The sequence below is a fragment of the Gorilla gorilla genome, chromosome 20 (assembly GCF_029281585.2).
Source record: "Gorilla gorilla gorilla isolate KB3781 chromosome 20, NHGRI_mGorGor1-v2.1_pri, whole genome shotgun sequence".
NCBI lineage: Eukaryota > Metazoa > Chordata > Mammalia > Primates > Hominidae > Gorilla > Gorilla gorilla.
The window spans coordinates 12,738,947-12,765,889 of NC_073244.2; the positions used below are offsets into that span (position 1 = coordinate 12,738,947).

At 43.3% G+C, this 26,943-nt stretch overlaps 2 protein-coding genes and 1 long non-coding RNA gene across 4 annotated transcripts in view; 2 read left to right on the plus strand and 1 right to left on the minus strand.

The window, feature by feature from the left end:
• The window catches only part of ADGRE1 (adhesion G protein-coupled receptor E1), a 59,658-nt gene extending 46,829 nt beyond the window's left edge, over nt 1-12,829 (plus strand). For both annotated transcript variants that reach the window (XM_063701831.1, XM_063701832.1), the window contains 4 exons: nt 7,365-7,456; nt 9,624-9,792; nt 9,925-10,029; nt 12,415-12,829. In XM_063701831.1, the coding sequence (XP_063557901.1) occupies nt 7,365-7,456; nt 9,624-9,792; nt 9,925-10,029; nt 12,415-12,420 (372 nt within the window). In that variant the 3' untranslated portion in view covers nt 12,421-12,829. The remainder of the gene's footprint in view (nt 1-7,364; nt 7,457-9,623; nt 9,793-9,924; nt 10,030-12,414) is intronic.
• A 10,277-nt stretch (nt 12,830-23,106) lies between these two features.
• Nucleotides 23,107-26,943, minus strand: part of LOC101142995 (putative adhesion G protein-coupled receptor E4P) — a 43,117-nt gene continuing 39,280 nt past the window's right edge. The window contains exon 17 of the mRNA XM_031004207.2: nt 23,107-25,668. Coding sequence (XP_030860067.2) covers nt 25,546-25,668 — 123 coding nt within the window. The 3' untranslated portion in view covers nt 23,107-25,545. The remainder of the gene's footprint in view (nt 25,669-26,943) is intronic.
• On the plus strand, nt 25,572-26,941 carry LOC129528867 (uncharacterized). The gene is made up of 2 exons (XR_008674131.1): nt 25,572-25,699; nt 26,878-26,941. It is a non-coding gene; the product is annotated as an uncharacterized lncRNA (long non-coding RNA).

Here is a 26,943-nt window from a genome sequence, read left to right on the forward strand (position 1 = left end):
AAATTCGTGCCACTGTACTCCAGCCTGGGCGACAGAGTGAAACTCCGTCTCAAAAAAAAAAAAAAAATGAGTTATCAGCCAGGTTGCGGTGGCTCATGCCTGTTATCCCAGCACTTTGAGAGGCCCAGGATCACTTGAGGTCAGGAGTTCAAGACCAGCCTGACCAACATGGAGAAACCCTGTCTCTACTAAAAATACAAAATTAGCTGGGTGTGTTGGCACATGCCTGTAATCCCAGCTACTCAGGAGGCTGAGGCAGGAGAGGAGAATTGCTTGAACCGGGGAGGCAGAGGTTGCGGTGAGCTGAGATTGCGCCATTGCACTCCAGCCTAGGCAACAAGAGCAAAACTCCATCTCAAAAAAAAAAAAAAAAGTTCTCCTTTCCAATCCCTCATTCTTGAGATTTCGAAGTTAGAGAGTAATTTCTTTGACTTGGGAATTTTGTTTTTCCTTCTGAAAGGCAAATACCCCTGGGAGGGACCATAATTGTATCCGTCTTGTGCACAGGTCCATGAGTCTCTCTGAAGCAGTGTCATTGTCTGGGGGTAATAATGCCTAAGGTTCGTTGCCTCATGCTAAGGAAATCAAGGACACAGACACACACAAGGAGTGAGTTTAAGAGCAGAAGTTTAATAGGCAAAAGAAAGAGAAAGGAGACTAGCTCTCTGTGTCTTGCAAGAGAGAGGGCCTCCTGAGTGGGACTTCTGGCCCGCAGCAAAGTGCAACAGATTTTAGACTGGCTTGAGGGGGCGGTGTCTGATTTACATAGGGCCCAAAGATTGGTTGGACCCAGTGTGACATTTACGTAGAGCGCGAGGAAGCTGGCCACCCACCCTGATCTTTTATTATGCAAATGGCGTCTTTACTTCGCTGGCACCATGTTGTCTTCTCCTTACTGTCTACGTGGTTTACAAAGAAAAGGGAAGAAGGAGCTGCCATTTTTTTTTCTTTTTTTTTAGACGGAGTCTCACTCTGTCACCCACGCTGGAGTGCAGTGGTGCAATCTCGGCTCACTGCAACCTCTGCCTCCTGGGTTCAAGCAATTATTCTGCCTCAGCCTCCCGAATAGCTGGGATTACAGGCACGCACCACCACACCCGGCAATTTTGTATTTTTAATAGAGATGGGTTTTCACCACGTTGGCCAAGCTGGTCTCAAACTCCTGACCTCAGGTAGTTTGCCTGCCTCGGCCTCCCCAAGTGCTGGGATTACAGGCATATGCCACTATGACCAGCTAATTTTTGTACTTTTAGTAGAGATGGGGTTTCACCACGTTGACCAGGCTCCTAACCTCAGTTAATCCACCTGCCTCAGCCTCCCAAAATGCTGGGATTTCAAGCGTGAGTCTCTGCGCCCAGCCAGAGCTGCCATTTTGAACATGCCTATTCCCCAGGTAACCACTTTCCTATTGGCACAACTGCCAGCATTCACCCATGCAAGCTTCTGGCTTGCCTTTCTATGTCTATAGCTCGATTCTACCGGCTGCTCTCCATTAGAAAAGAAAATGATTTGGGAGCTGCTTTTCATTAAAAGGAAAACCTTACCGAGGACTTCCTTACCCTCACTATCTGCCTAAATAAATCTTTTTTAAATCCTATGTCATCTCCTAGGCACAGATGTTGAATGAAAGAAAAAGTAAAAAGAAATTAGGAGGAATTGTGGGGGAAGGAGTGAGATGACAGAGGGAAATGGTGGATCGAGGCAAAGGGAGGCCAGGGAATGTTAAACACCCATCTCTTTGCCTCCCAACCTCCATCCAGACTTGACAGCCCTGCCAGATGATGATTCTTCTGACTCTCACTCATGGTGGCTCATTCCCTTATGTCTTTTGTCATATTTTTCGAGGATTAAATTTTTTTTTATTTTTAATTTTTGTGGGCACAAAGTAAGTGTATATATTTATGGGGTATATGAAATATTTTCATACAGGCACAGAATGCATAATAATCACATCAGAGTCAACGAGGTATCCGTCCCCTCAAGCATTTGTCCTTTGTGTTACACACAATCCAATTATGTTCTTCTGGTTTTTGTTTTGTTTTGCTGTTTGGTTTATTTTTATTTTTATTTTGAGACAGAGTCTTGCTCTGTCACCCAGGCTGCAGTGCAATGGCATGATCTCAGCTCACTGCAGTCTCTGCCTCCCGGGTTCAAGCGATTCTCCTGCCTCAGCCTCCCGAGTAGCCGGGATTACAGGTGTGCGCCACCACGCCCGGCTAATTTTTTGTATTTTTAGTAGAGACGGGATTTCGCCATGTTTTCCAGGCTAGTCTCGAATTCATGACCTCGTGTGACCCACCCGCCTCGACCTCCCAAAGTGCTGGGATTACAGGCATGAGCCACTGTGTCCAGCCTCTCCTGGTTATTTTTAAATCTACAATTCAATTATTATTAACTATAGTCACCCTGTTTTGCTAACAAATACTAGGTCTTATTCATTCTTTCTATTTTTTTGTACCCATTAACCATCCCCTCTTCCCTGTTCCCCACCCACCCCTTCACTATCCTTCCCAGCTTCTGGTAACTGCTGTTCTACTCTCTAGCTCCATGAGTTCACCTGTTTTAAATGTTTAGCTCCCACAAAGAACTGAGAACATGTGAAATGTGTCTTTCTGTGCCTGGCTTCATTTGTAATGTTTAATTGACTGATCTAAGTCCTGGGAATGCTTGAAATTATATTCCTCCACAGAGGTTTTGTGCGATGTCTATCAGATTTTTTTTTAATGGGGGACATGTATTAATTTTCAGGGGTCACCGTAATAAGCTACTGCATGCTGGGTGGCTTAGAACAACAGAGACTTGTTATTTCACAGTTCTGGAGGCTTGAAGCCTGAAATCAAGGTATTGGCAGGGCCACGCTCCCCATGACAACACGAGGGAGGGTCTGTTCCAGACCCCTCTCCAACAAGTTTTCCCATTTGTAAGATCACCGGCCAGGTGCAGTTGCTCATGCCTGTAATCCCAGCATTTTGGGAGGCCGAGGTGGGTGGATCACCTGAAGTCAGGAGTTCGAGACCAGCCTGGCCAACATGGCAAAACACTGTCTCTACTAAAAAATACAAAAAATGAGCCAGGCGTGGTGGCAGGCACCAATAGTCCCAGCCTCGGGAGGCTGAGGCACAAGAATAACTTGACCCCGGGAAGGGGAGGTTGCAGTGAGCCGAGATAACATCACTGCACTCCAGCCTGGGTGACAGAGGGAGACTGTCTCAAAAAAAAAAAAAAAAAAAGGAACACTAGTCATATTTCATTCAGATTACGGTCTGCCCTAATGAGTTCATCTTAACTTGATTATTTCTGTAAAGATTCTATTTCCAAATAAGGCCATATTCTGAGATCTTGGGAGTTAGGGATTCAACATACCTTTTTCTGGAGACACAATTCAACTCAAACTGGGTATGACCAACCGGAAACCATTTTAAATAAATGCCTCATCTCATGGCTTCCTAGACTATAAAGGTAGTGTAAAACTGAACTCCCAATCCACGGAAGGCCAGAGCTGGGGTTCTTATCTCTCCGCTCCTCCTTCTCCTCCTCTTTGCTCTCATCTTCCTCATCTTCCATCTCCTTATCCTCATCCTTTTTTTGTTTGTTTTTTTGAGGCAGGGTCTTACTCTGTTGCCCAGGCTGGAGTGCAGTGGTGCAATCATGGCTCACGGCAGGCTCAACCTTTCCAACTCAGTTGATCCTCCCGCCTCAGCCTCCCAAGTAGCTGGAACTACAGGTGCATGCCACCATGTGGCCCAGGCTGGTCTGGAACTCCTGGGCTCAAGCCATCCTCCCACCTCAGCCTCCCAAAGTGCTGGGATTACAGGTGTGAGCCTTGGCAGCCGGCCCTCATCCTCTTTCTTACCCCTCTTCTCCCCTGCTTCCCCCACTCTGTTTCTCTCCTCTCTTCTTTTGTTTTCTCTTTGTTCTTCACTAAGATCCAAAGCCTAGACAGAACAGTTACCTTGTTTCCTCTGTTGGCCAGAATTTTCTTTTCTTTTCTTTTCTTTCTTTTTTTTTTCTTTTAGACAGAGTCTCACTCTGTTGCCCGGGCTGGAGTGCAGTGGCACCATCTCGGCTCACTGCAAACACCACCGCCCAGGTTCACGCCATTCTCCTGCCTCAGCCTCCTGAGTAGCTGGGACTACAGGCGTGCACCACCACGCCTGGCTGATTTTTTGTATTTTTAGTGGAGACGGGGTTTCACCATGTTAGCCAGGATGGTCTCGATCTCCTGACCTCGTGATCCGCCTGCCTCAGCCTCCCAAAGTGCTGGAATTACAGGCGTGAGCCACCACACCCGGCCCAGAATTTTATTTTCTAGTCCACCCTTTCAATGAGAATGGGGTCTTTATTTTATTTGGTGGACTCTACACCTTCTTCAGACCCTAGGGCTTGCCCCTCCGACTCCACAAATGACCATTCAATCTCCAAGGTTTTAGATTCTTGATTTTAGGAAATACCCTTAGGGCAGCTACAGCATTCTGGTTCATTACTGCTGTCTAATTTATGGCCTCTGAAGATTTGTTTTTATTTTCTTACGAGCTTAAGAGGCTGTCTGTTGGGGCCAGGCGCGGTGGCTCATGTCTGTAATCCCAACACTTTGGGAGGCCGAGGTGGGCAGATCACTTGAGGCCAGGAGTTCGAGACCAGCCTGGCCAACATGGTGAAACCCCGTCTCTACTAAAAAAAATACAAAAATCAGCCAGACAAGGTGGCTCGCACCTGTAGTCCCAGCTACTGGGGAGACTGAGGCAGGAGAATCGCTTGAACCCAGGAGGCGGAGGTTGCAGTGAGACGAGATGGCACCACTGCACTCCAGCCTGGGTGACAGAGCAAGACTTGGTCTCAAAAAATAAAATAAAAATAAATAAATAAATAAATAAATAAATAAATTTAAAAGGCTGTCTGTTGGGGTTCCTCCAGCATTTTTGGTGTTTTGTAGTGAGAGGGATTTTCAGAGTGAGATTCCTAAAACTCAAAGTTGATCCTGATGCTCTTCTGCATGAAACTGTTCTATAGCTTCTGCATTGCACTCAGGGTGATGTCCACTCCCTGAGCCTGACACCTCAGATCCTTCACTGCCTGGCCCTACCCAACTTCCCTAGGGTCCCTTTCTGGCTTCTTCCTGCCTGCTCGGCCCTCTGGCTGTACCAGCCAACATTCTACTTCCTTGAAATGCCAAGTTCTCCCCTTTAGACCTCTCTCATTGAGGTGGTGGTGATGATGAACAAACCATGTGTCTGAGATGCTTAGTACAATGCCAGGCATTGCCAAGAGTGCAGTAAATATTAGGTATGAACAATCATGGAAATAATAATAATGATGATGCTGGCCAGACATGGTGGCTCATGCCTGTAATCCCAGCACTTTGGGAGGCCAAGGCAGGCAGATCACTTCGGGTAAGGGGTCCGAGACCAGCCTGGCCAACATGGTGAAACCCCGTCTCTACTAAAAATACAAAATTTAGCCAGGTGTGGTGGCCCGCGCCTGTAATCCCAGCTACTCAGGAGGCTGAGGCAGGAGAATTGCTTGAACCTGGGAGACAGAGGTTACTGTGAGCCGAGGTTGCGCCACTGCACTCCAGCCTGGGAGACAAGAGCGAGACTCCGTCTCAATAATAATAGTAATGCAATGTTTATCTTACCCATTCCCAAATCTTCAAGGACATTGGGCTTTCTTGGAAGTTCTACTCATCTGGAAAAAATAATTCCCCTGGGGCCGTGGTTCTTCACTGGTGCGGTTTTCCCTCTAAGGGGAAGTTGGCAAAGTGTGAAGATTTTTTTTTTTTTTTTTTTGAGACAGAGTTTCGCTCTTGTTGCCCAGGCTGGAGTACAATGGCGTGATCTCTGCTCATTGAAAGCTCTGCCTCCCAGGTTCAAGCGATTCTCCTGCCTCAGCCTCCCCAGTAGCTGGGATTACAGGCATGCACCACCACGGCCAGCTAATTTTGTATTTTTAGTGGAGATGGGGTTTCTCTATGTTGGTCAGGCTGGTCTCGAACTCCCGACCTCAGGTGATCCACCCACCTCGGCCTCCCAATGTGCTGGGATTACAGGCATGAGCCACCGCTCCCGACCAGAAGACATTTTTGGTTGTTACAACTAGAGAGGTGGGTTCTACTGCCATTTAGTGCGTAGAAGCCAGGGATGCTGGTTAACATCCTACCGTGCACAAGGCAGCCCCCTTCTCCCCGCTGCCCCCACACACCAAGAATGGTCTGACCCAAATGTCAGTATTGCCCTGGGTGAACAGACCCTGCCCCAGGTGTATGTATATCTTGCTCAGGGATGCTTTTGAGGGAGGGCTTTAGAAGATAATAAACTCAAGATAATAAACTCCACTCAAGTTTGCAGTCTATGTCCTAACGTACTGGATGCACTTTGGGAAAATAAACAGAGACTGCCCCATTGAGAACAAGCAAAGGCTGTTTATTCGGAGTTTTCTGTAGTCCAGTAGTACGAGAGTCAGCTACCATCATTACTCGCGTTGGCTCAGACTCAAAGGCAGGCAGAGAAGTGGGGAAGGTTTATAGAGGAAAAAAAGAGAAGGCTACAGGTAAGTCCTGCTTGGAGGCTGTTGCACGGATGGGCAAGCTGTAGGTGGCTAACTAGGAGTGGGGTATCCTGTGTGATTGGTTAGGGGTACCTATTGGCTTCTACCTGTTGGTCCTAAGTTGGAAGTAGGGACAAAAATTAAGGAAGCTGTCAATTACTAACCAAGTCCTGCTGTCTTGGTTCAATTGCTACAGGGGTCATTCTTTGGCTTTCTGGATTGGTTGCTATAAATAGTGGGTCAGAATTCTCCGTTTTTTTGTTTTTTGTTTTTTTTGAGACAGAGTCTTGCTCTGTTGCCAGGCTGGAGTGCAGTGGCACAATCTCAGCTCACTGCAACCTCTGCCTCCCAGGTTCAAGTGATTCTCATGCCTCAGCCTCCCAAGTAGCTGGGATTACAGGTGTGCACCAGGACACCTGCCTAATTTAATTTTTGTATTTTTTTTTTTTTTTGAGATGGAGTCTCACTCTGTTGCCAGGCTGGAGTGCAGTAGCGCAATCTCAGCTGTCTGCAACCTCTGCCTCCCGGGTTCAAGTGATTCCCCTGCCTCAGCCTCCTGAGTAGCTGGGATTACAGGCATCCACCACCATGCATGGCTAATTTTTTTTTTTTTTTGTATTTTAGTATAGACAGGTTTCACCATGTTTGCCAGGCTGGTCTCGAATTCTTGACCTCAAGAGATCCGCCCGCCTCAGCCTCCCAAAGTGCTGGGATTACAGACGTGAGCCACCACACTCAGCCCAGAGTTCTCTTTGTATAGGTGTTCTGGCCCTTGTCTATTTGTATATCCAGTCTCTCCATCCTTCTGCTTGACTTTGCAGATCAACTCCCTTCTCCTGACCTGGACCCTGTGGATCCTGAGGCAGAGGCTTTCCAGTGTTAATGCCGAAGTCTCAACGCTAAAAGACACCAGGTAAAGCCCTCTTTCACCTCCCCTCCTCTTTTAATTTCCTCTTTCTTCTTCCCAGAAAAGTTCTTTGAGCACTTTTTGTGTGCTGGGTCCTATGCCTGAGACAGAGGTGATGAGGTCTGTTTAGCATATCACACCATCTAGATCTGGGCGCTTAAAGTCCAGCTCAACTATTTACGAGCTGTGTGACCTTAGGCAAGTTACATAACCTCTCAGAAGCCCATTTACCTCACCTACAGAATGGGGATATTAACATTGCTTATTTTAGGTGCCTTACAAAGCATTTAGCACGGTTACTAGGAACAGTGAGTGTTTCATATATTACAACTCTTAATAAACTTTCTAATTTTTCTCTGTGCATACTTATGTGTGCACATTTACAAGAAACTGAATCATACTATTTGGTTTTTTATGGTTTTTTTTCTCTCAAGAATGTCCTGATGATTTCTGCCTTAATTAGATATTATTCTACAATATGGTGTAAATTTGTAGCACATTGTATTTAAGTCATACCATATTCATGGACACTTAATTTGCTTCTATGTGTTTTTGGTTTTGGTTTGTTCTCTGTATAAACAATACTGCCTTGAGCACCCTTGTAGGTAAATCCTTCCACACCGTGGTTATTTAATTACAACACTAAACATGAAACTACCCAAATCCAACTGCCTGAAGAGGAGGTTGGACTGTAATGCTTTTAGAATGTGCATCGTAAATTGATTTTCAGAAAATTTGTTTCCGACGATGAGAATACCTATTTACGTGCAACATTGTCAACATTGGAGTTTATTGTTTTTGATGTATTTTCTGCTGATTTAATGCGTGAAATATTCTATCTCATTATTTTTGTTATACATATTTTCTATTAGGGATTTGGGACTTCTTAAATATTTTTACAGATCAATTGTGTTTCCTAACTTCCCCACTCAACTACTGTTCATTTTAAGAAACTTCAGCAACCATCATCTAGGTTTTATTGTCAGTAACCTAATAACATTCTTTGCTTCTTTTTTCTTTGGTATCCAATCCCTTATCCATTTTAAATATGTTTGAAAAGTTAGTACAAAAGTCAAAAAGGAGGCTGGGTATGGTGGCTCATGCCTGTATTCCCAGCACTTTGGGAGGCTGAGGCAGGTGGATCACGAGGTCAGGAGATCGAGACCATCCAGGCTAACATGGTGAAACCCCGTCTCTACTAAAAATACAAAAAATTAGCCAGGTGTGGTGGCGGGTGCCTGTAGTCCCACTACTTGGGAGGCTGAGGCAGGAGAATGGCGTGAACCCAGGAGGTGGAGGTTGCAGTGAGCCAAGATCGCCCCACTGCACTCCAGCCTGGGTGACAGAGCGACACTCCATCTCAAAAAAAAAAAAGACAAAAAGGTAAAACAAAGTTGATACATACAGATACACATAGCAGAAAATGTAAGCAATAAGTTTCACATCAGATGGAATTCACCATTTTAACCATTTTAAAGCGTGTAACTCGGTGGCTTTTAGTGCATTCACAGTGTTGGGCAGTGACTGCCACTATCTAGTGGCAAATCCTTGTTTTTTTTTTTTTTTTTTTTTTGAGACAGAATCTCACTCTCACCCAGGCTAGAGGGCAGTGGCACGCTCTTGGCTCACTGCAACCTCCGCCTCCCAGGTTCAAGCGACTCTCCTGCCTCAGCCTCCTGAGTAGCTGGGATTACAGGCATCTGCCACCATGCCCAGCTAATTTTTCTATTTTTAGTAGAGATGGGTTTTCACCATGTTATCCAGGCTGGGCTCGAACTCCTGTCCTCAGGTGATCCACCAGCCTTGGCCTCCCAAAGTGCTGGGATTACAAGCACCCACTACCACACCCAGCTAATTTTTGTATTTTTAGTAGAGATGGGTTTTCACCATGTTGGCCAGGCTGGTCTCGAACTTCTGTCCTCAGGTGACCCACCCACCTCAGCCTCCCAAAGTGCTGGGATTACAGGCTTGAGCCACCGCACCCAGCCTGATTGTATTTAAATGTCTATAGGATTTGATTTTCCAACACCTAGGCTTGGAGACCCCACCCTACATTTGTCCACACCTAGGTAGCAAATTGGAGAGTGGCCGCCTCAGACCATTCCTGGAAGCGTGGCCTGCAAGGACAATAGCCACCTCCCAGAGCCTTACATGCTGTACATCTTCTCCTCAGGTTACTGACCTTCAAGGCCTTTGCCCAGCTCTTCATCCTGGGCTGCTCCTGGGTGCTGGGCATTTTTCAGATTGGACCTGTGGCAGGTGTCATGGCTTACCTGTTCACCATCATCAACAGCCTGCAGGGGGCCTTCATCTTCCTCATCCACTGTCTGCTCAACGGCCAGGTGTGTAGCTGCTGCCCTCCCCATCCCCCTCCTCCCATCCCCCTCTCCCCCCTTCCCCACCGCATCCCTCCACCCAACATCCCTGTCACTGGACCATTTCCCTGCATCTGGATGATATGTCTCCTTCTCCAGGTACGAGAAGAATACAAGAGGTGGATCACTGGGAAGACGAAGCCCAGCTCCCAGTCCCAGACCTCAAGGATCTTGCTGTCCTCCATGCCATCCGCTTCCAAGACGGTGAGAGACTGCATGCTCCCTGCGGGTGCTGGTCAAGGGAGGTGCCGGCCTCTTGGTGACACTCAGCTCTGCCACGTGTTGGGTACTGAATGGGAGCTGAGGGTGCCCACCCTAGTTAGCTCATGGATGAAGTATGGAGTTGAAGACTGGGGATTTATATGTATATATTAGCAGACACACACACATTATCTATCTCTCTATTTAAATAAAATTTCAAGAATAAGACATATATAATTTATAACAGATTTACATAGATACATTTGTATATGAATTGTGTAACATATTAAAAATAATACATATTTATATGTTATGTTTATAAAATACATTTATATACACTTACTATATACATATAATGTATAATATTATATACATATAAATGTAAGATGTAAGTTTAAATATAGATACCGGCTGGGCGTGGTGGCTCACACCTGTAATCCCAACACTTTGGGAGGCCAAGGTGGGCAGATTACCTGAGGCCAGGAGTTCGAGACCAACCTGGCCAACATGGCAAAACCCCCGTCTCTATTAAAAATACAAAATTAGCCGGGCATGGTGGCAGGTGTCTGTAATCCCAGCTACTCATGAGGCTGAGGCAGGAGAATTGCTTGAACCCAAGAGGCAGAGGTTGCAGCGAGCAGAGATTGTGCCATTGCACTCCAGCCGGGGCAAAAAGAGTGAAACTCCGTCTCAAAAAAAAAATTAATTAAATAAATATAGATAGCTTCACATGTATATTTATATAGAGAAAATTTTTATGTATTATGGATAACATTTATATATGTAGATTTTCAGGAATATTGAAATATTGGAATGAATATGCAAATGGAGGCAAAGCTGGTTTTCCCACTAGAATGTCTTATTTTTTTCAACAATGTATTCCATGCCCCTAAAATGCTGTCTAGCACACAGTAAGTTCTTAGTGAATATTTTCTGAGTAAATAATAATTCTATAGCTTAGTTTCCTCACTGATAAAATGGGGATAATGGTAATCCTTACCTTGGAAAGTTATACCAGATATTAGATGAACTAGTATGCAATGGGGTTGGAAGAGTGCCTCGGACATAGCAGGATCTCAGTGTTAAGCCTTGCAGAAGTCCAGTGAGGTAGGTATCATTGCTCTATTTTCTTTTTTCTTTCTTTCTTTCTTTTTTCTTTTTCTTTTTTTTTTTTTTTTGAGATGGAGTCTCGCTCTGTAACCCAGGCTGGAGTGCAGTGGTGCGATCTTGGCTCATTGCAACCTCTGCCTCCTGGGTTCAAGCGATTTTCCTGCCTCAGCCTCCCAAGTAGCTGGGATTACAGGCGCCCGCCAGCACACCCAGATAAATTTTGTATTTTTAGTAGAGACAGGGTTTCATGATGTTGGCCAGGTTGGTCTCGAACTCCTGATCTCAGGTGATACACCTGCCTCAGCCTCCCAAAGTGCTGGGATTACAGGTGTGAGCCACCACGCCCAGCCGGTCTATTTTCATTATGAGGAAACCGAATGTCATAGAGGTTAAGTCCAGTGATTTCAAAATGAGCCACAGGAATCACCCCACTGGAAAAATTGTCCATATCATGGATGACATATTCTCTTGGCAATACATTTTTAAACATAATGCAGTTTACTATAGTTTTAATGAAAAAGACAGTATAGGTATAGAACATTTTAGAAAACAGTTGTAAGCATTGAAAACAAATAAAATTTCCCGTTATCCCACCACATACAGATCCCAGTGAGTCATATTTTTGGATGCAAGCACCTTAGATCCAGTGGCTTAATTAAATAGGGAAATGATTTTCCTTGCAAGAAGTCCAGAATTAGGTGTTGCTAATATTGCTGGTGTTGCTGGTTCTATGCTTAGTGGTGTTGTAAAGGCTCTAAACTAAGAATCTGGGTTTTCCCCAGTTTTCCATTCCACCATCAACATCTTGACATTTTATTGTATTTTCATGGTTGCAATATGGCCGCCACAGCTCCAGACATCATGACTATGTTCAAGTCAAGAAGAAGAGGGATGCACAGGACCAGAAAGCCCTTCTTTCATGTCTCTGTCTTTAACAGTAAACGAAAGCCCAGAAAACTCTCAGATTTCCCTTTACCTAATTGGTCAGAAGTGTATTATGTGACCGCTCATATGGGCAAAAAATTTTGAACCAACAGCTGTTTGGCTTCCTAAAGTCCAGAGTGGGCGCTGTCAATGCTGAGGAGGTTGAGAATGGCTTTTGGGTTTTCCAACTCTGCCTGCCACACTAGGGACAATCGCATTTAACATTTTAATATTTATCCTTCTAGTCTTTGTTACTGTATTTTTAATACTTCTGTCCCTGTAGACGTGACCCTTGGAATCACGTTTGTATTAATTCTGCTGCAGACTCTGAGGAAATTCTTTTCTCTCTCACAGGGTTAAAGTCCTTTCTTGCTTTCAAATATGCTATGGAGCCACAGTTGAGGACAGTAGTTTCCTGCAGGAGCCTACCCTGAAATCTCTTCTCAGCTTAACATGGAAATGAGGATCCCACCAGCCCCAGAACCCTCTGGGGAAGAATGTTGGGGGCCGTCTTCCTGTGGTTGTATGCACTGATGAGAAATCAGGTGTTTCTGCTCCAAACGACCATTTTATCTTCGTGCTCTGCGACTCCTTCAATTCCAGAGTTTCTGACCCCAATTCAGTGGCATGACCAAGAACACCTGACTACCATTTTGTTTTCTCCTGCCCTTGTTGGCGCATGGTTCTAAGTGTGCCCCTCCAGCGCCTATCATACGCCTGACACAGAGAACCTCTCAATAAATGATTTGTCACCTGTCTGACTGATTTACCCTAGGATAAAGACTCTTTGTGATTTTAAAGAAATGGTCAGTAAAACTGTAATGAGAGTACCAGGGAACCAAGATGGCACATAGACAGATAAGCTACTTTGGCACAAAGACTTAAAAATAATTATGTTGGTAAGTAGGGAGAGGTTTGATGTAGCAGAATTCTAGCACTTCCTGGAGGGTTGAAGCACTTGGTGACAACAGTCTTTGGAAAGTGCTTTGGTTTCCTGGGGTCCTTCAGGTAACCAAGACCTCCCTGTTTTCTAGAAACTTTCTAGTGACTTGGCTAGGATTTAGGATTTTCTCTGTCACAGTTATCGCTACCTACCCTTAATTTTTTTTTTTTTTTTGACAGAGTCTCGGTGTGTTGCCCAGGCCAGAGTGCAGTGGCATGATCTCGGCTCACTGCAACCTCTGCCTCCCAGGTGCAAGTGATTCTCCTGCCTCAGCCTCCCAAGTAGCTGGACTGCAGGCATGCACCACCACGCCTGGCTAATTTTTGTGTTTTTGGTGGAGATGGAGTTTCAGCATGTTGGCCAGGCTGATCTTGCACTCCTGACCTCAGATGATCCACCCGCCTCACCCTCCCAAAGTGCTGGGATTACAGGCATGAGCCACTGCGCCCAGCCACCATCCTTAAATTCTTGAGCTTGGGAGAGAAGAAGATGAAGGTTTAAATGCAGGTATCTTCACTTCTATGGACACTCTAAAACCTCCCAATCCAAAGCGTGGTCCCTGGATCATCAGCATCACCTGAGAGCTTGTTAGAAAAGCAAAGAAGAATCTCAGACCCCACTCCAGACCTCCTAGATCAGGACTTGCATGTTAACAAAATCCCCAGGGGATGAGTATAACCATGGGTGTCTGAAAAGCACTATTGTAGAACATTCTTCTGTTTGCCATGCTGACAGCAGAGCTTGTCTTTAAAGCCAGAGAAAAATGTCTTCCTCTTGACTTGGACCCTTTGCATCTTCTCTTAGAATAACTTCCCTGAAAACTCAATTGATGTCTTCTGTCTCTTTTAGTTGCAGTGTAGTCATCCCCTCCGCTAGGAAGCATTCTTTGAATCTCCTACAGTAGAATTTGGCATTATTTTTGTGTGTGCCAAAAAGCTTCATGCTTTCTCACCCTGTATTATGATTTCTCTTTTTGTTGGGTGTCTCCAACATAGACTGTGAGCTTCGTCAGTACAGAGATTTGCATTAAGTAGCGTCTCAATAAATATGTTGAATGAATGAATTAATGAATGATTAGAGACAGGGGAACTGAAGCTCAGAGAGGTTAAGTGACTATCCCAGGATCACACAGCCACATAGGTCGTTGAGCTGGGTTTTGAGCTCTTGACCATAAAGCTCCTTCTCCAGATGCCTTGTTCCCCTTTTTCTCTTCCTTTCATGCCAGGAATACTTAGTTTAGGATTACAGAGACTAGAATAATATTTACTCTGAGTCACCTAAGCAGTTAGGATTCAATTAGCTCAGTCATATCGTGCACTGGACAATTTGTTAACAACATTAAACTCACTTGAGGGAGGCTCTGTCTTTGTTATTCTTGGCAGCCTAACTTGGGAGGTGGGACACATGTTTGTGAACAAGAGTTCATCTATGATAAATTAGTCTTCAACGCTTGGCTTATCCGGAGTGCTCAATACAGAGGTGCTAGTTCTTAGAGAGATGGAAGCAAGAGATGGCACTGCTCCTATCCATAGCCAATTGTCATAGGTCAATGGCATCAATGGGCCCAATAATGGTCTCCATCTAGCCACATCCCTTTCCTGTAACTTTGTAACTCTCTCCTTGTCTGACTCTGGGGTTGGACTTGAGATTTGCTGCAGCCAGTGGAAGGTTAGGAAATGTGACTGGAACGTAAGTTTCAAAATCGTATGTGTAATCCTTCTTACCAGTTACACGATTACATTTGCTCACCTTGCTTCCTTACCCCCACCATGTGAACATGCCCAAGCCCGCCTGCTGGAGGGACATGAGAAACACAGAATGAAGGGTAAGTCACCGCAGTTACACCGGTGGAGGTTGTCCTCAGCCAGCCACCATGCCAACTTGCTGCTTTAATCACAGGAGAGAGCCCAGCCAACATCAGCAGACCTGCTCAGCCAACCCATAAACAGACTGAGGAGCAGCAAGAAAGTATCATTTTTCAGACACTGAGTATCAGGAGTTATTTGTTATGAAGCATTTATTTGTAGCAATTGCTGATGGATACAACAACCAAAGTATGATCAGCATTCTGCATTGGACTGCAACAATTTGGAATGTAAAAAGAAAGAATTTTGATCTCAATTTCTTCTGAGATATCAGGATAATAAATTCTGTACTACTTGAATAAAGTTTTTTCCTGATAGAAGATTTGCCTAAGGCTTTGTCTGTCTGTACAATGGTGTTACATGTTGGTCTGAAATATAGTCACCTTAAGAAGCTCTATATTTCTAAGGTAAGTGGATAAAGCTGTGACCTCCATGCAGGATTTTTTTCGTACTACACACGTCAAGCTACACTTGGTACATTTTTTTACCCTTGTGGTCTCATATGTCTCCGCTAGAGGGAGAAAGGAGACAATTAAAAAAAAAAAATGCGGCCCGGCGCGGTGGCTCACGCCTGTAATCCCAGCACTTTGGGAGGCTGAGGCGGGCGGATCACGAGGTCAGGAGATTGAGACCATCCTGGCTAACCCGGTGAAACCCCGACTCTACTAAAAATACAAAAAAATTAGCCGGGCGTGGTGGTGGGCGCCTGTAGTCCCAGCTACTAGGGAGGCTGAGGCAGAGAATGGCGTGAACCCGGGAGGTGGAGCTTGCAGTGAGCCGAGATCGTGCCACTGCACTCCAGCCTGGGTGACAGAGAGAGACTCCATCTCAAAAAAAAAAAAAAAAATGCATGAGTAGAAGAAATACGTTCTGAAGTTCACTGGCAGAGTAGGGTGACTATTGTTAGCAACACTGTATTGCATATTTCAAAATATCTAGCAGAGAAAACTTGAAATGATTCCAAAAGCTAGAAATGATCAATAATCAAGATGGTGGACACCCCATATACCCTGTCTTTATCATTGCAAACTCTGCATGCAACAAAATATCACATGTACCCCATAAATATGTACAGATATTATATATGGAAAACCCTAAGTGGCTGCAAATCCCATAAATATAATGTGAAATAACTTTGCTATCTTATAATCCAAATAATTGTGTACAGAAAATTACAGATCCATTCACTCAAAAAATATTTATTGGCTGGGCGCTGTGGCTCACGCCTGTAATCCCAGCACTTTGGGAGGTCGGAGCAGGCTGATCATGAGATCAGGAGATCGAGACCATCCTGGCTAACACGGTGAAACCCCGTCTCTACTAAAAATACAAAAATTAGCTGGGCGTGGTGGCGGGCGCCTGTAGTCCCAGCTACTTGGGAGGCTGAGGCAGGAGAATCGCTTGAATCCGGGAGGCGGAGGTTGCAGTGAGCCGAGATCCTGCCACTGCACTCCAGCCTGGGTGATAGAGTGAGACTCTGTCTCAGAAAAAAAAATGTATTGACCACCTCTATTGTGCTTCCCCCTCAAACACTGAAGTAGTTAAAAACATTGAAACATTGAAAAGTATTATTTTAGAACCTAAAAAGTATTTTAAATTTAAGTATTTTATAGTTCCCAAACTAGAATTATTAAAATTATACTTTACTGGTTTTAATGGAAGTAAACTCATCAATAACAATTTTTAAATTGGCTTCTGAAAAGAAAAATCATTAAAAAAATTATTTGGCCATACAAAAGGAGATTCCTGCCATTTGCAGCAACAAGAATGAACCTAGAGGACATTACGCTAAATGAAATAAGCCAGGCACAGAAGGACAAATACTGCATGATCTCATATGTGAAATCTGAGAAAATCAAACACACTAAAAGAATAGAATAACAGTTATGAGGAACAGGGATGGGGTGAGGGAGAAATGGAGAGAAGTAGGTCAAAGGGCACATAGTTGCAGTTACGTAGGAAAAATAAGTTTAGAAATCTAATGTACAGCATAAAGACTATAGTTAATAATATTATATTGTATTTATTTCATTTATTTGGGTATTTTCTCTATTTTCTTAGTCTAGCTAAAGGTTTGTCAATTTTATATTTTCAAAAAAACCAACTCTTCTTTTCATCAATTTTTTGACTTGCTTTTCGTCCGTATTTTATTTATGCTCTCAGTCTTATTATTTACTTCCTTTTACCAATTTTTGGCTTACTGTGTTCTTATTCTTCTAATTCCTCGGGGTGCACAGTTGGGTTGTTTATTAGAATCCTTTCTTCTTTTTGAGGTAGGGTGTTTATTGCTATGAACTTTCCTTTTGCTATGTATTAGGGGTTTCTGTATGATGTGTTTCCATTTTCGTTGGTCAAGGAATTTTTTAATTTCCGTTTTAATTTCTTCAATGAGCCATCAGTTATTTAAGAGCATAAGGTCTAATTTCCACATAGCTCTAAGTTTTCCAAGGTTTTTATAGTTGTTGATTTTTAGTTTTATTCCACTGTGGTCCAAAAAGATACTTGATATGATCTCCATCTTCTTAAATATGTTAAGACTTGTTCTGACCAGGCGCAGTGGCTCACGCCTGTAATCCCAGCACTTTGGGAGGCCCAGGCGGGTGGATCATGAGGTCAGGAGATTGAGACCATCCTGGCTAACACGGTGAAACCCCATCTCTACTAAAAATACAAAAAAAAAAATTAGCTGTGCATGGTGGCAGACACCTATAGTCCCAGCTACTCGGGAGGCTGAGGCAGGAGAATGGCATGAACCTGGGAGGCAGAGGTTGCAGTGAGCTGAGATTGCGCCACTGCACTCCAACCTGGGCAACAGAGCGAGAGTCTCAAAAAAAAAAAAAAAAAAAAGACGTTACATGGACACTAACATGATCTATCCTAGAAAATGTTCCACGTATAGTTGAGAAGAAAGTATACGCTTCAGTGGTTGGTTGGAATGTCCTGTAAATGTGTGCTAGGCCCATTTGGTCTATGGAATAGTTTAAATCCATGTGTATTTGTTTATTTCTTGACTAGACAATCTGTCTATTGTTGAAAGTGGGATGTCAAAGTCCCCTATAAGTACTGAATTGCAGTCTATCTATCCCTTAGATATAATAACATTTGCTTTATATATTTGGATGCTTTGGCGTTGGGTGTATATATGTCGATGATGGTTATAGCCTCTTGTTGAACTGCTATATCTTTTTTTTTTTTTTGAGACAGAGTCTTGCTCTGTCGCCCAGGCTGGAGTGCAGTGGTGCTATCCGGGCTCACTGCAAGCTCCATCTCCTGGGTTCACTGAACTGCTATATCTTTAACATTAGCTAATGATCTTCTTTGGTTCTTTTTGTTATAGTTTTTGACTTATCATCAATTTTATCTGGTATAAGTATGACTTATACCACTCACTTTTGGTTTCTCTTTGCATGATATATCTTTATCCATCCCTTCACTTTCACTCTGTTTGTCTTTAATGGTGAGGTGAGTCTCTTGTAAGCAGTATATAGTTTGGTCTTTTAAAAGTTTCATTCAGCCACTCAATATATTTTTTTTCTTTTTCTTTTTCTTTTTTTGAGATGGAGTCTCACTCTGTCATCCAGGCTGGAGTGCAGTGGTACAATCTCTGCTCACTGCAACCTCCACTTCCTGGGCTCAAACAATTCTCCTGTCTCAGCCTCCTGAGTAGCTGGGACTACCAGCATGCACCACCACACCCAGCTAATTTTTTTTTTGTATTTTTACTAGAGACGGGGTTTCATCATGTTAGCCAGGCTGGTCTCAAACTCCTGACCTCAGGTGATCCACCCACCTCAGCCTCTCAAAGTGCTGGGATTACATGCATGAGCTACTGCACCTAGCCCCAAATATTTTAAAACTTTTTTTTGAAGGTCTTCATGGTAATCTAGGGTGTTTATGTGTCGTAAAGTATTTAAACCAAGTTTGTATCACTTCTAAATTTTCAGTGCTATAAGCAACACTGTAATGAACATCTTTGAGCTAAAATTTTAGCACTCTACTGCATAAGTGACTTTAAAATTAGTAGTAGGTTATAAGTGGGAAGAAATTTATATGTTCCCGTTAGTGTTTGATTAAAGACAAACATTTTTCACTATACAAGGGCTGCCAAAACTTTCCCAAACTGTAAAAAAGAGGCCGGGCACGGTGGTTCATGCCTGTAATCCTAGCACTTTGGGAGGCTGAGGTGGGTGAATGACCTGAGCCCAGGAGTTCAAGACTAGCCTGGGCAACATGGCGAAACCCTGTCTCTACCAAAAATACAAAAATTAGCCAGTCTCATAACTGGTCTCTAAATAAATAAATAGATAAAAATTTAAAATAAAATAATTTTAAAAGTAGCCATTAGAAACATAGTAATTCGGCTGGGTGCAGTGGCTCACACCTGTAATCCCAACACTTTGGGGGACCAAGGCGGGTGGATCACAAGGTCAGGAGATAGAGACCATCCTGGCTAACACGGTGAAACCCCGTCTCTACTAAAAATACAAAAAAATTAGCCAGGCATGGTGGTGGGTGCCTGTAGTCCCAGCTACTCAGGAGGCTGAGGCAGGAGAATGGTGTGAACCTGGGAGGCGAAGCTTGCAGTGAGCCAAGACCGCGCCACTGCACTCCAGCCTGGGCGACAGAGCGAGACTCCATCTCATAAGAAAAAATAAATAAATAGAGCAATATAGTAATTTGAAGTTTATTTAATTTTTGCTCCCAGAAAATCTTTCCATCATCAGTTCTAAGCCATCTGGTTGCCTCCTGATGTGACCTTTCTGTTCCATTTTGCCTAAAGTTATTAACTTTTTATTTGTAATACTTGGTATGTTGGATCAATATCAGATGAGTTCATTGTCTCATTTATCTCTGTAAGTTTACTATCCAGCAGAAGATTGGGGTCACTGATTGGGTTAATAATATTTGTTAAATGCATATATCCAGGAAAGAGAGTGTGTCTATCTACTGCACAGCAACAGAACACTGTTCTGATATTCTGTGTCCTGAAGTGATCACTCTTGGTTTTATAAATAACAGATTCTGATTTTCAGAATCTTCAAAACAGATCTCTTTTGTTTAATTTTCCAGTAACAATAACCCTGTGCTCATTCTATTACTAATATTACTATTTATAAAATGACAATAAGTGATTGAGGTCAGGTGTCCTAAAAGCAGAGCCTGAGACCAGGATTGTGGTGCCCATGATTTACTGAGGGAGTGCTTGGAGGAGAAAAGTGAGGGAGTCAGGATGGGGTTGGGAAGTTGGAGGGTAAGGCTATGGTCTCAGCTGGAAGTGATTGCAGCCTGATCTCCGGGGAGCGCTGGAGCATGAGTCATACCTCAGAGTTGGTCTCACTTTGAGTCAAGGGCCCCAGCCTTGTTTATGCCTGTGTCAGTCAATTATTGGCTACATTGCCCCGACAATGGTAGGGCAGTGCGTCACCTCCCAGATGGAGCACTTCCTGTTCAGCTGAAACCAGTTTTCTGGAGAAGGGGATGGGGGCTGAAAAGGAAATTAGGAACGGGCAGCAACAGTACCAGCTACTCTGCTCATGACCATCAAATATGAAAAAGAAAGCTATGAGTCCCTTAGATACTTGATTGAAGTTCATTGTCATGAGATTTTGAACTGCATTCAAAAAACAGTATTGTTTCTAATGATACTGCAAACTTCTTAGACATTCCAGTAAGCATTTCACTTAGTAAAAAAAAAAAAATTTTTTTTCTGCCATTCACTTAGACTTCTTTTTTTAACGTTTATTTTAGGTTCAGGGTTACATGTGCAGGTTAGTTATATAGGTAAGTTGCATGTCATGGGGATTTCATGCACAGACTTTTTTTAATCATCCAGGTAATAAGCATACTACCTGATAGGTAGTTTTTTGATCCTCTCCTCTCACCTTCCACCCTCAAGAAGGACCTGGTATCTGTTGTTTGTTCCCTTTTTTTTTTTTTTAGATGGAGTCTTGCTCTGTTGCCCAGGCTGGAGTGCAGTGGCGTGATCTCGGCTCATCACAACCTCTGCTTTCTGGGTTCAAACAATTCTCCTGCCTCAGCAGGACACCCAATCCCAGGGAAGTTCAAAGCTAACATAAGATAGAATTCAGTTATTCCCCTAGTTCCTTGTAATTGAATAGAAACATTTTACCAACTTATGTTAATATTATACAATTTTAATCCCTGGATATTGGAACTGGGTCTGACTCACTAACTGAAAACTTTCACGTTTTGTGCTATTCACAATAGCACGTTTCAGAGTTATTGTTTTTCTCATTTTTCTTGCCCTAAATCACCTCAGACATCCGTATTTATTACTGCAACTTTGTCCTTACCTATAAACTAATCCTTAGACCAATGGTTTTCAACTGGGAGCATTTTTGTTTCCAGGTGGCAATGTCTGGAAGCATATATATATACATTATATATATATATATACACACATTATATATATATATTATATATATATTATATATATATACACACATTATATATATATATTATATATATATTATATATATACACATTATATATATACATTATATATATTTGAAATAAAAAATATATATTTGAAATAAAAATATATATATTTCAAATTAAAAAATATATTTTTTCAAATAAAATATATATTTTTTCAAATAAAAAATATATATTTTCAAATAAAAAAATATATATTTTTAAGACAGGGTCTCACTCTGTAGCCCAGGCTGGAGTGCAGTGGCATGATCTCGGCTCCCTGCAGCCTCTGCCTCCTGGGTTCAAGCAATCTTCCCACCTCAGCCTCCTGAATAGCTGGGATTATAGGCGTGAGCCACTGCACCCAGCTAATTTGTTTTGTATTTTTAGTAGATACAGGGTTTCACCATGTTGGCCAGGCTGGAACTCGAACTCCTGGTCTCAATTGATCTGCCCACCTCAGCCTCCCAAAGTGACAGCATCACAGGTGTGAGGCACCGCACCCCCCACCCCCGGAGGCATTTTTGATTGTCATGACTGGTGGGGAAGTGTCACTGGCACCTACTGAATAAGGCCAAGGTGCTTCTAAACACCTTACAATACAAAGAACAACCCCTTACAAATAAGAAATTATCAGCCGGCGCAGTGGCTCACACCTGTAATCCTAGCACTTTGGGAAGCCGAGGCAGGTGGATCACGAGGTCAAGAGATCGAGACCATCCTGGTCAACATGGTGAAACCCCGTCTCTACTAAAAACACAAAAATTAGCTGGGCGTGGTGGCATGCGCCTGTAGTCCCAGCTATTCGGTAGGCTGAGGCAGGAGAATCGCTTGAACCCACGAGGCGGAGGTTGCAGTGAGCCAAGATTGCGCCACTGTACTCCAGCCTGGGCAACAAAGCGAGACTCCGTCGCAAGAAAATAAATAAATAAATAAATTATCCAGCCCAAAATATCAATAGCGCAGAGTTTGAGACATAATAATTAGGTGGAGGCCGAGAATATTTAATGTATCATCTCTGCCATTCTTGCCTTCACGAATTTTCTAATTCAGGGAGGCAGGATTTACAAACACACGTGACATCATCTGTGAAACAGCACACCATGTAGAGGGGTAAGTCATGTTGTACAGACCTGAATAAATTGAGTTTAAAAGATGGATTTATTTGAAAGCCTGAATAAGAAATCGGTTTTGAAGGAAGCAGAAGCCAGATTGGCTCGTAAAAAGAATGGAAAAGAATGAGAGAGGCAGGAAGGAAAGAAAGCAGCCGACTGGGAGTGGTGGCTCACGCCTGTAATCACAGCACTTTGGGAGGCTGAGGCGGGCGGATCACCTGAGCTCAGGAGTTCGAGACCAGCCTGGTCAACAGGGAGAAACCTCATCTTTATTAAAAATACAAAATTAGCCGGGTGTAGTGGCGCATGCCTGTAATCCCAGCTACTCGGGAGGCTGAGGCAGGAGAATCACTTGGACCCGGGAGGCGGGGATTGCAGTGAGCCGAGATCATGCCATTGCATTCCAGCCTGGACAACAAGAGCAAAACTCCATCAAAAAAAAAAAAAAAAAAAAAAAAAGAGAGAGAGAGAGAGAAAGAAAAAAAAAAAAAGAAAAAGAAAAAAAGAAGAAAGCAGCCTTCAAGTTGGAAGGGAGGAAAAATGGCCAATAGAGGAGTCTGAATTCAAATCTGCAACACCTAGAATACATGGCTTATTTATTCTGTCTTTCTTCAACTGCCATGGACCAGAGAGCAATCGCAACATGACTAGGAATTCGGCACAAGGGTTTCTCAGCTGCCCAGGAATATTGCATTTTACGAAGCCTTTATTCGTGTACATTTGAAATTATGCAAAACAAAAAGTTGCGCTGCATGCACACATTTTGCAACCATGTGAATATCCCTTCATTTTCCCTTTTCCAAACGAATCCCATAACTTCAAAGCCAGCAGGTGGAGTGGATGTACACTACTATGTTTATATCTATGGAGGAGACATTTGCATTAATTAAGCAGAAAAGTCCTCAACCCTTTGTCTGCAACCCCAAAAGAAGACCTCACATGATTTTCTTTCTTTCTTTCTTTTTTTTTTTTTTTTGAGACAGAGTACCACGGCCTCCCAGGCTGGAGTGCAGTGGTGCAATCATAGCTCACTATAGCCTCGAATTCCTGGGGCTCAAGCAATCCTACCGCCTCAGCCTCCTGTGTAGCGGGGAGTACAGCAATGCACCACTGTGCTTAGCTAATTTTGTAAATTTTTTGTAGATATGGGGTCTCACTATGTTTTCCAGGGCGTCTCAAACTCCTGGCCTCAAATAATCCTCCTACCTCAGCCCCCCAAGGTGCTGAGATTACGGGCATGAGCCACCGCGCCTGGTTTGAAATTTCTTCAAATAAATGATGATGACTCTTGCTTATTTTAACATTGACAGTCATTAGCATTTAAAATCTTTTTGGAGCTGTTCTGTCATAACAATCATCCACACATTTATTAATGTGCTGAAAACATACCTAAAAACCAGTAACTTTGTAAAAGTAATTAGACTTGGTAAAACGAAAAAACGAGTCCGAATGACTCACGTTTTTTGTTTCCAGACATTTGTACTGGGACACGTTCAAGAGGACACTAAGAAAACAAAATGATCTTTAACCCATGTGTACATGTAGGTTCCAAAAGTCTCAGGCAGGCCGGGCTAGGTCGCTCACACCTGTCATCCTAGCACTTTGGGAGGCCAAGGAGGGTGGATTACCTGAGACAAGGAGTTCAAGACCAACGTGGCCAACATGGTGAAACCCTGTCTCTACTAAAAATACAAAAAATGAGCCGGGCGTGGTGGCAGGCGCCGGTGATCCCAGCTACTCGGGAGGCTAAGGCAGGAGAATCTCTTGAACTTGGGAAGCAGAGATTGCGGTGAGCAGAGATCATGTCACTGCATTCCAGCCTGGGCAACCAGAGCAAAACCCTGTCTCAAAAATAAATAAATAAATAAATAAAAAAGTCTCAGGCAAAGAAAATGGGGAAAATGTCAGTGTCTTGGACAAAAGAGCCTGCGCAGTGACAATACACCCCTAAGCTAGGATAATAATGCATTTTTGTTTTTGGTTTTTTATTTATTTATTTATTTATTATTATTATACTTTAAGTTTCAGGGTACACGTGCACAATGTGCAGGTTAGTTACATATGTATACATGTGCCATGCTGGTGCGCTGCACCCGCTAACTTGTCATCTAGCATTAGGTGTATCTCCCAGTGCCATCCCTCCCCCCTCTCCCCACCCCACAACAGTCCCCAGAGTGTGATGTTCCCCGTGTCCATGTGTTCTCATTGTTCAATTCCCACCTATGAGTGAGAATATGTGGTGTTTGGTTTTTTGTTCTTGCGATAGTTTACTGAGAATGATGATTTCCCATTTCATCCATGTCCCTACAAAGGACATGAACTCATCATTTTTTATGGCTGCATAGTATTCCATGGTGTATATGTGCCACATTTTCTTAATCCAGTCTATCATTGTTGGACATTTGGGTTGGTTCCAAGTCTTTGCTATTGTGAATAATGCCACAATAAACATATGTGTGCATGTGTCTTTATAGCAGCATGATTTATAGTCCTTTGGGTATATACTCAGTAATGGGATAGCTGTGTCAAATGGTATTTCTAGTTCTAGATCCCTGAGGAATCGCCACACTGACTTCCACAATGGTTGAACTAGTTTACAGTCCCACCAACAGTGTAAAAGTGTTCCTATTTCTCCACATCCTCTCCAGCACCTGATAATGCATTTTTGTATTGCAAAATGCAACACCCTCTTTAATACTGATCCATATGAAAATTGTTGAATTATGTGAATGTGGGGTGTTAATGTAAGATCTTTGGGAGCATAAAATACAGCAGAGAGGCCAGAAAGGGAACTATGAGCTGAATCCAGATGCCAGTTAGTGAGTTTCTGGCAAGGTGGCAGTAGCTGCAAGAAGAAAATCCGCTTCTCCCGCCCGCCATCTTTAAAATGCATCCTTCCAACACTTCATTGCACGTGCCACACTACTGGACTCTGGATCTAAGAATTCTCCCAAATGTCTTGTTCTTTCTATGAACATAAAAAGCCAAAATAGGTGAATGAGCCTGGACTTTTCACAGGAAAGCTAGAAATAGTGGCATTTGTCCAATCTATGTGTGACCACAGGGGCGCCGTAGACAAACGGAAAGGAGCGGTAACTTCCGGGTCATTGCCATGGCATTTGCCAGGTCAGTTCATCTTTAGCCAAGCAGCAGAGACGAGATGAACCTGTGGCTGCGGTTGCTTGGTTGACTCTGCAGATGATGCAGTGCCTCCTTTATGAAAGATTTCTGAGGACTTCCCCACTTCTTCCTACTTGCGGGGAAGATAATAAGGAGAAAAGGTGAAAGAGAAATTAACTAAAACTTCTAACTTGCCCAGAGATGACAAGCTAGGATTTCTGTTAGGTCCAAAGCTCAATATCTGACATTACAACTTCCCATCCTCCTCCAAAAAAAACTCCACCATCTAATAATGGTTATTTTATTTGATCTTTTCACAAACATTTACAGGGGCTTCCTGTGGTGCCAGGCAGCCTTCTAAGCGCTTAACTTATTTGACATCATTTAATCTTCACAATGAGAAGTGCTACCCTAGCTAAGAAGCTCTCTGTCCCAAATAAAGCTCATATCTTTGTAATAGCTCCATGGTCTTAGCATTCAGGCTGCCGCAAGGGGCAAACCCAGTTTCACGAGTCACAGCACTTAGGAATCTGTGGTTTCTGAACAAAAAGAGTCTCTTCCTAGCCCTCCAAATCTAGGTAATTTCACAAACCGGAGGTCGTTTTTATCATACACAGCCTTCAGATTTTTGGTCAAGTGCCAGCTTCTTGTAGTCACCTTATTTAAAACTGGAATCCTCCCACCCTGTCATTCCTGGCTGCTCTCCATTGCTCTATTTTTTCTAAAGCATTTATCACTTTCTAATACCATAAAATTCACTTTTTGGGGTCTGTTGTCACTTCCCTCACCCAACTAGAATGTTAGCTCTGTGAGGTCAAGGACTACTGTCAGTGGGTCCACTGATGGTTCTCCAGCACCTAAACAATGCCTGGCACATAGTGGACAATAAATATGTGTTAAATGAGTGTTGTTAATAAATTAAACTTTTTTTGTTAAATATCCCTTGGATGTTTGTTGAAGGAAGAAATGAAAAGAGAGAGGAAGAGGAGGAGGGAGTGATAGGAAGAATGAAACAGAGAGTTAGAAACGAGAGAGGAGGAAGGGAGAGAAAAAGATAGATGGTGTAAAAGAGAGTGAGAAAGAAATAAAACGTAAGGAAGGAGAGGGAAACCAGGAATGAGGGAGAGGAAGAGACTGAGAGAGAGCAAGAAAAAAGGGAGAAAAGGAAGGAAGGAGGAAAAGAGGGAAGGAAGGAGGGAGGGAGGGAAGAAAGGAGGGAGGAAGGATGGAAGGAAGGAAGGAAGAAAGGAAGGGTGGGTGGGTTCTGGTTTTGGTCTCAAAACCCAGAAACTTCAGCTGCATAATACAGGAACCTAATGCAATTTCTCTTTTCTTTCAGATCAAGGAACCAGAAAGCTTCTAGAGGCATGAGATGTCGGATTCCAATAAAGCACTCAGAAGGAGC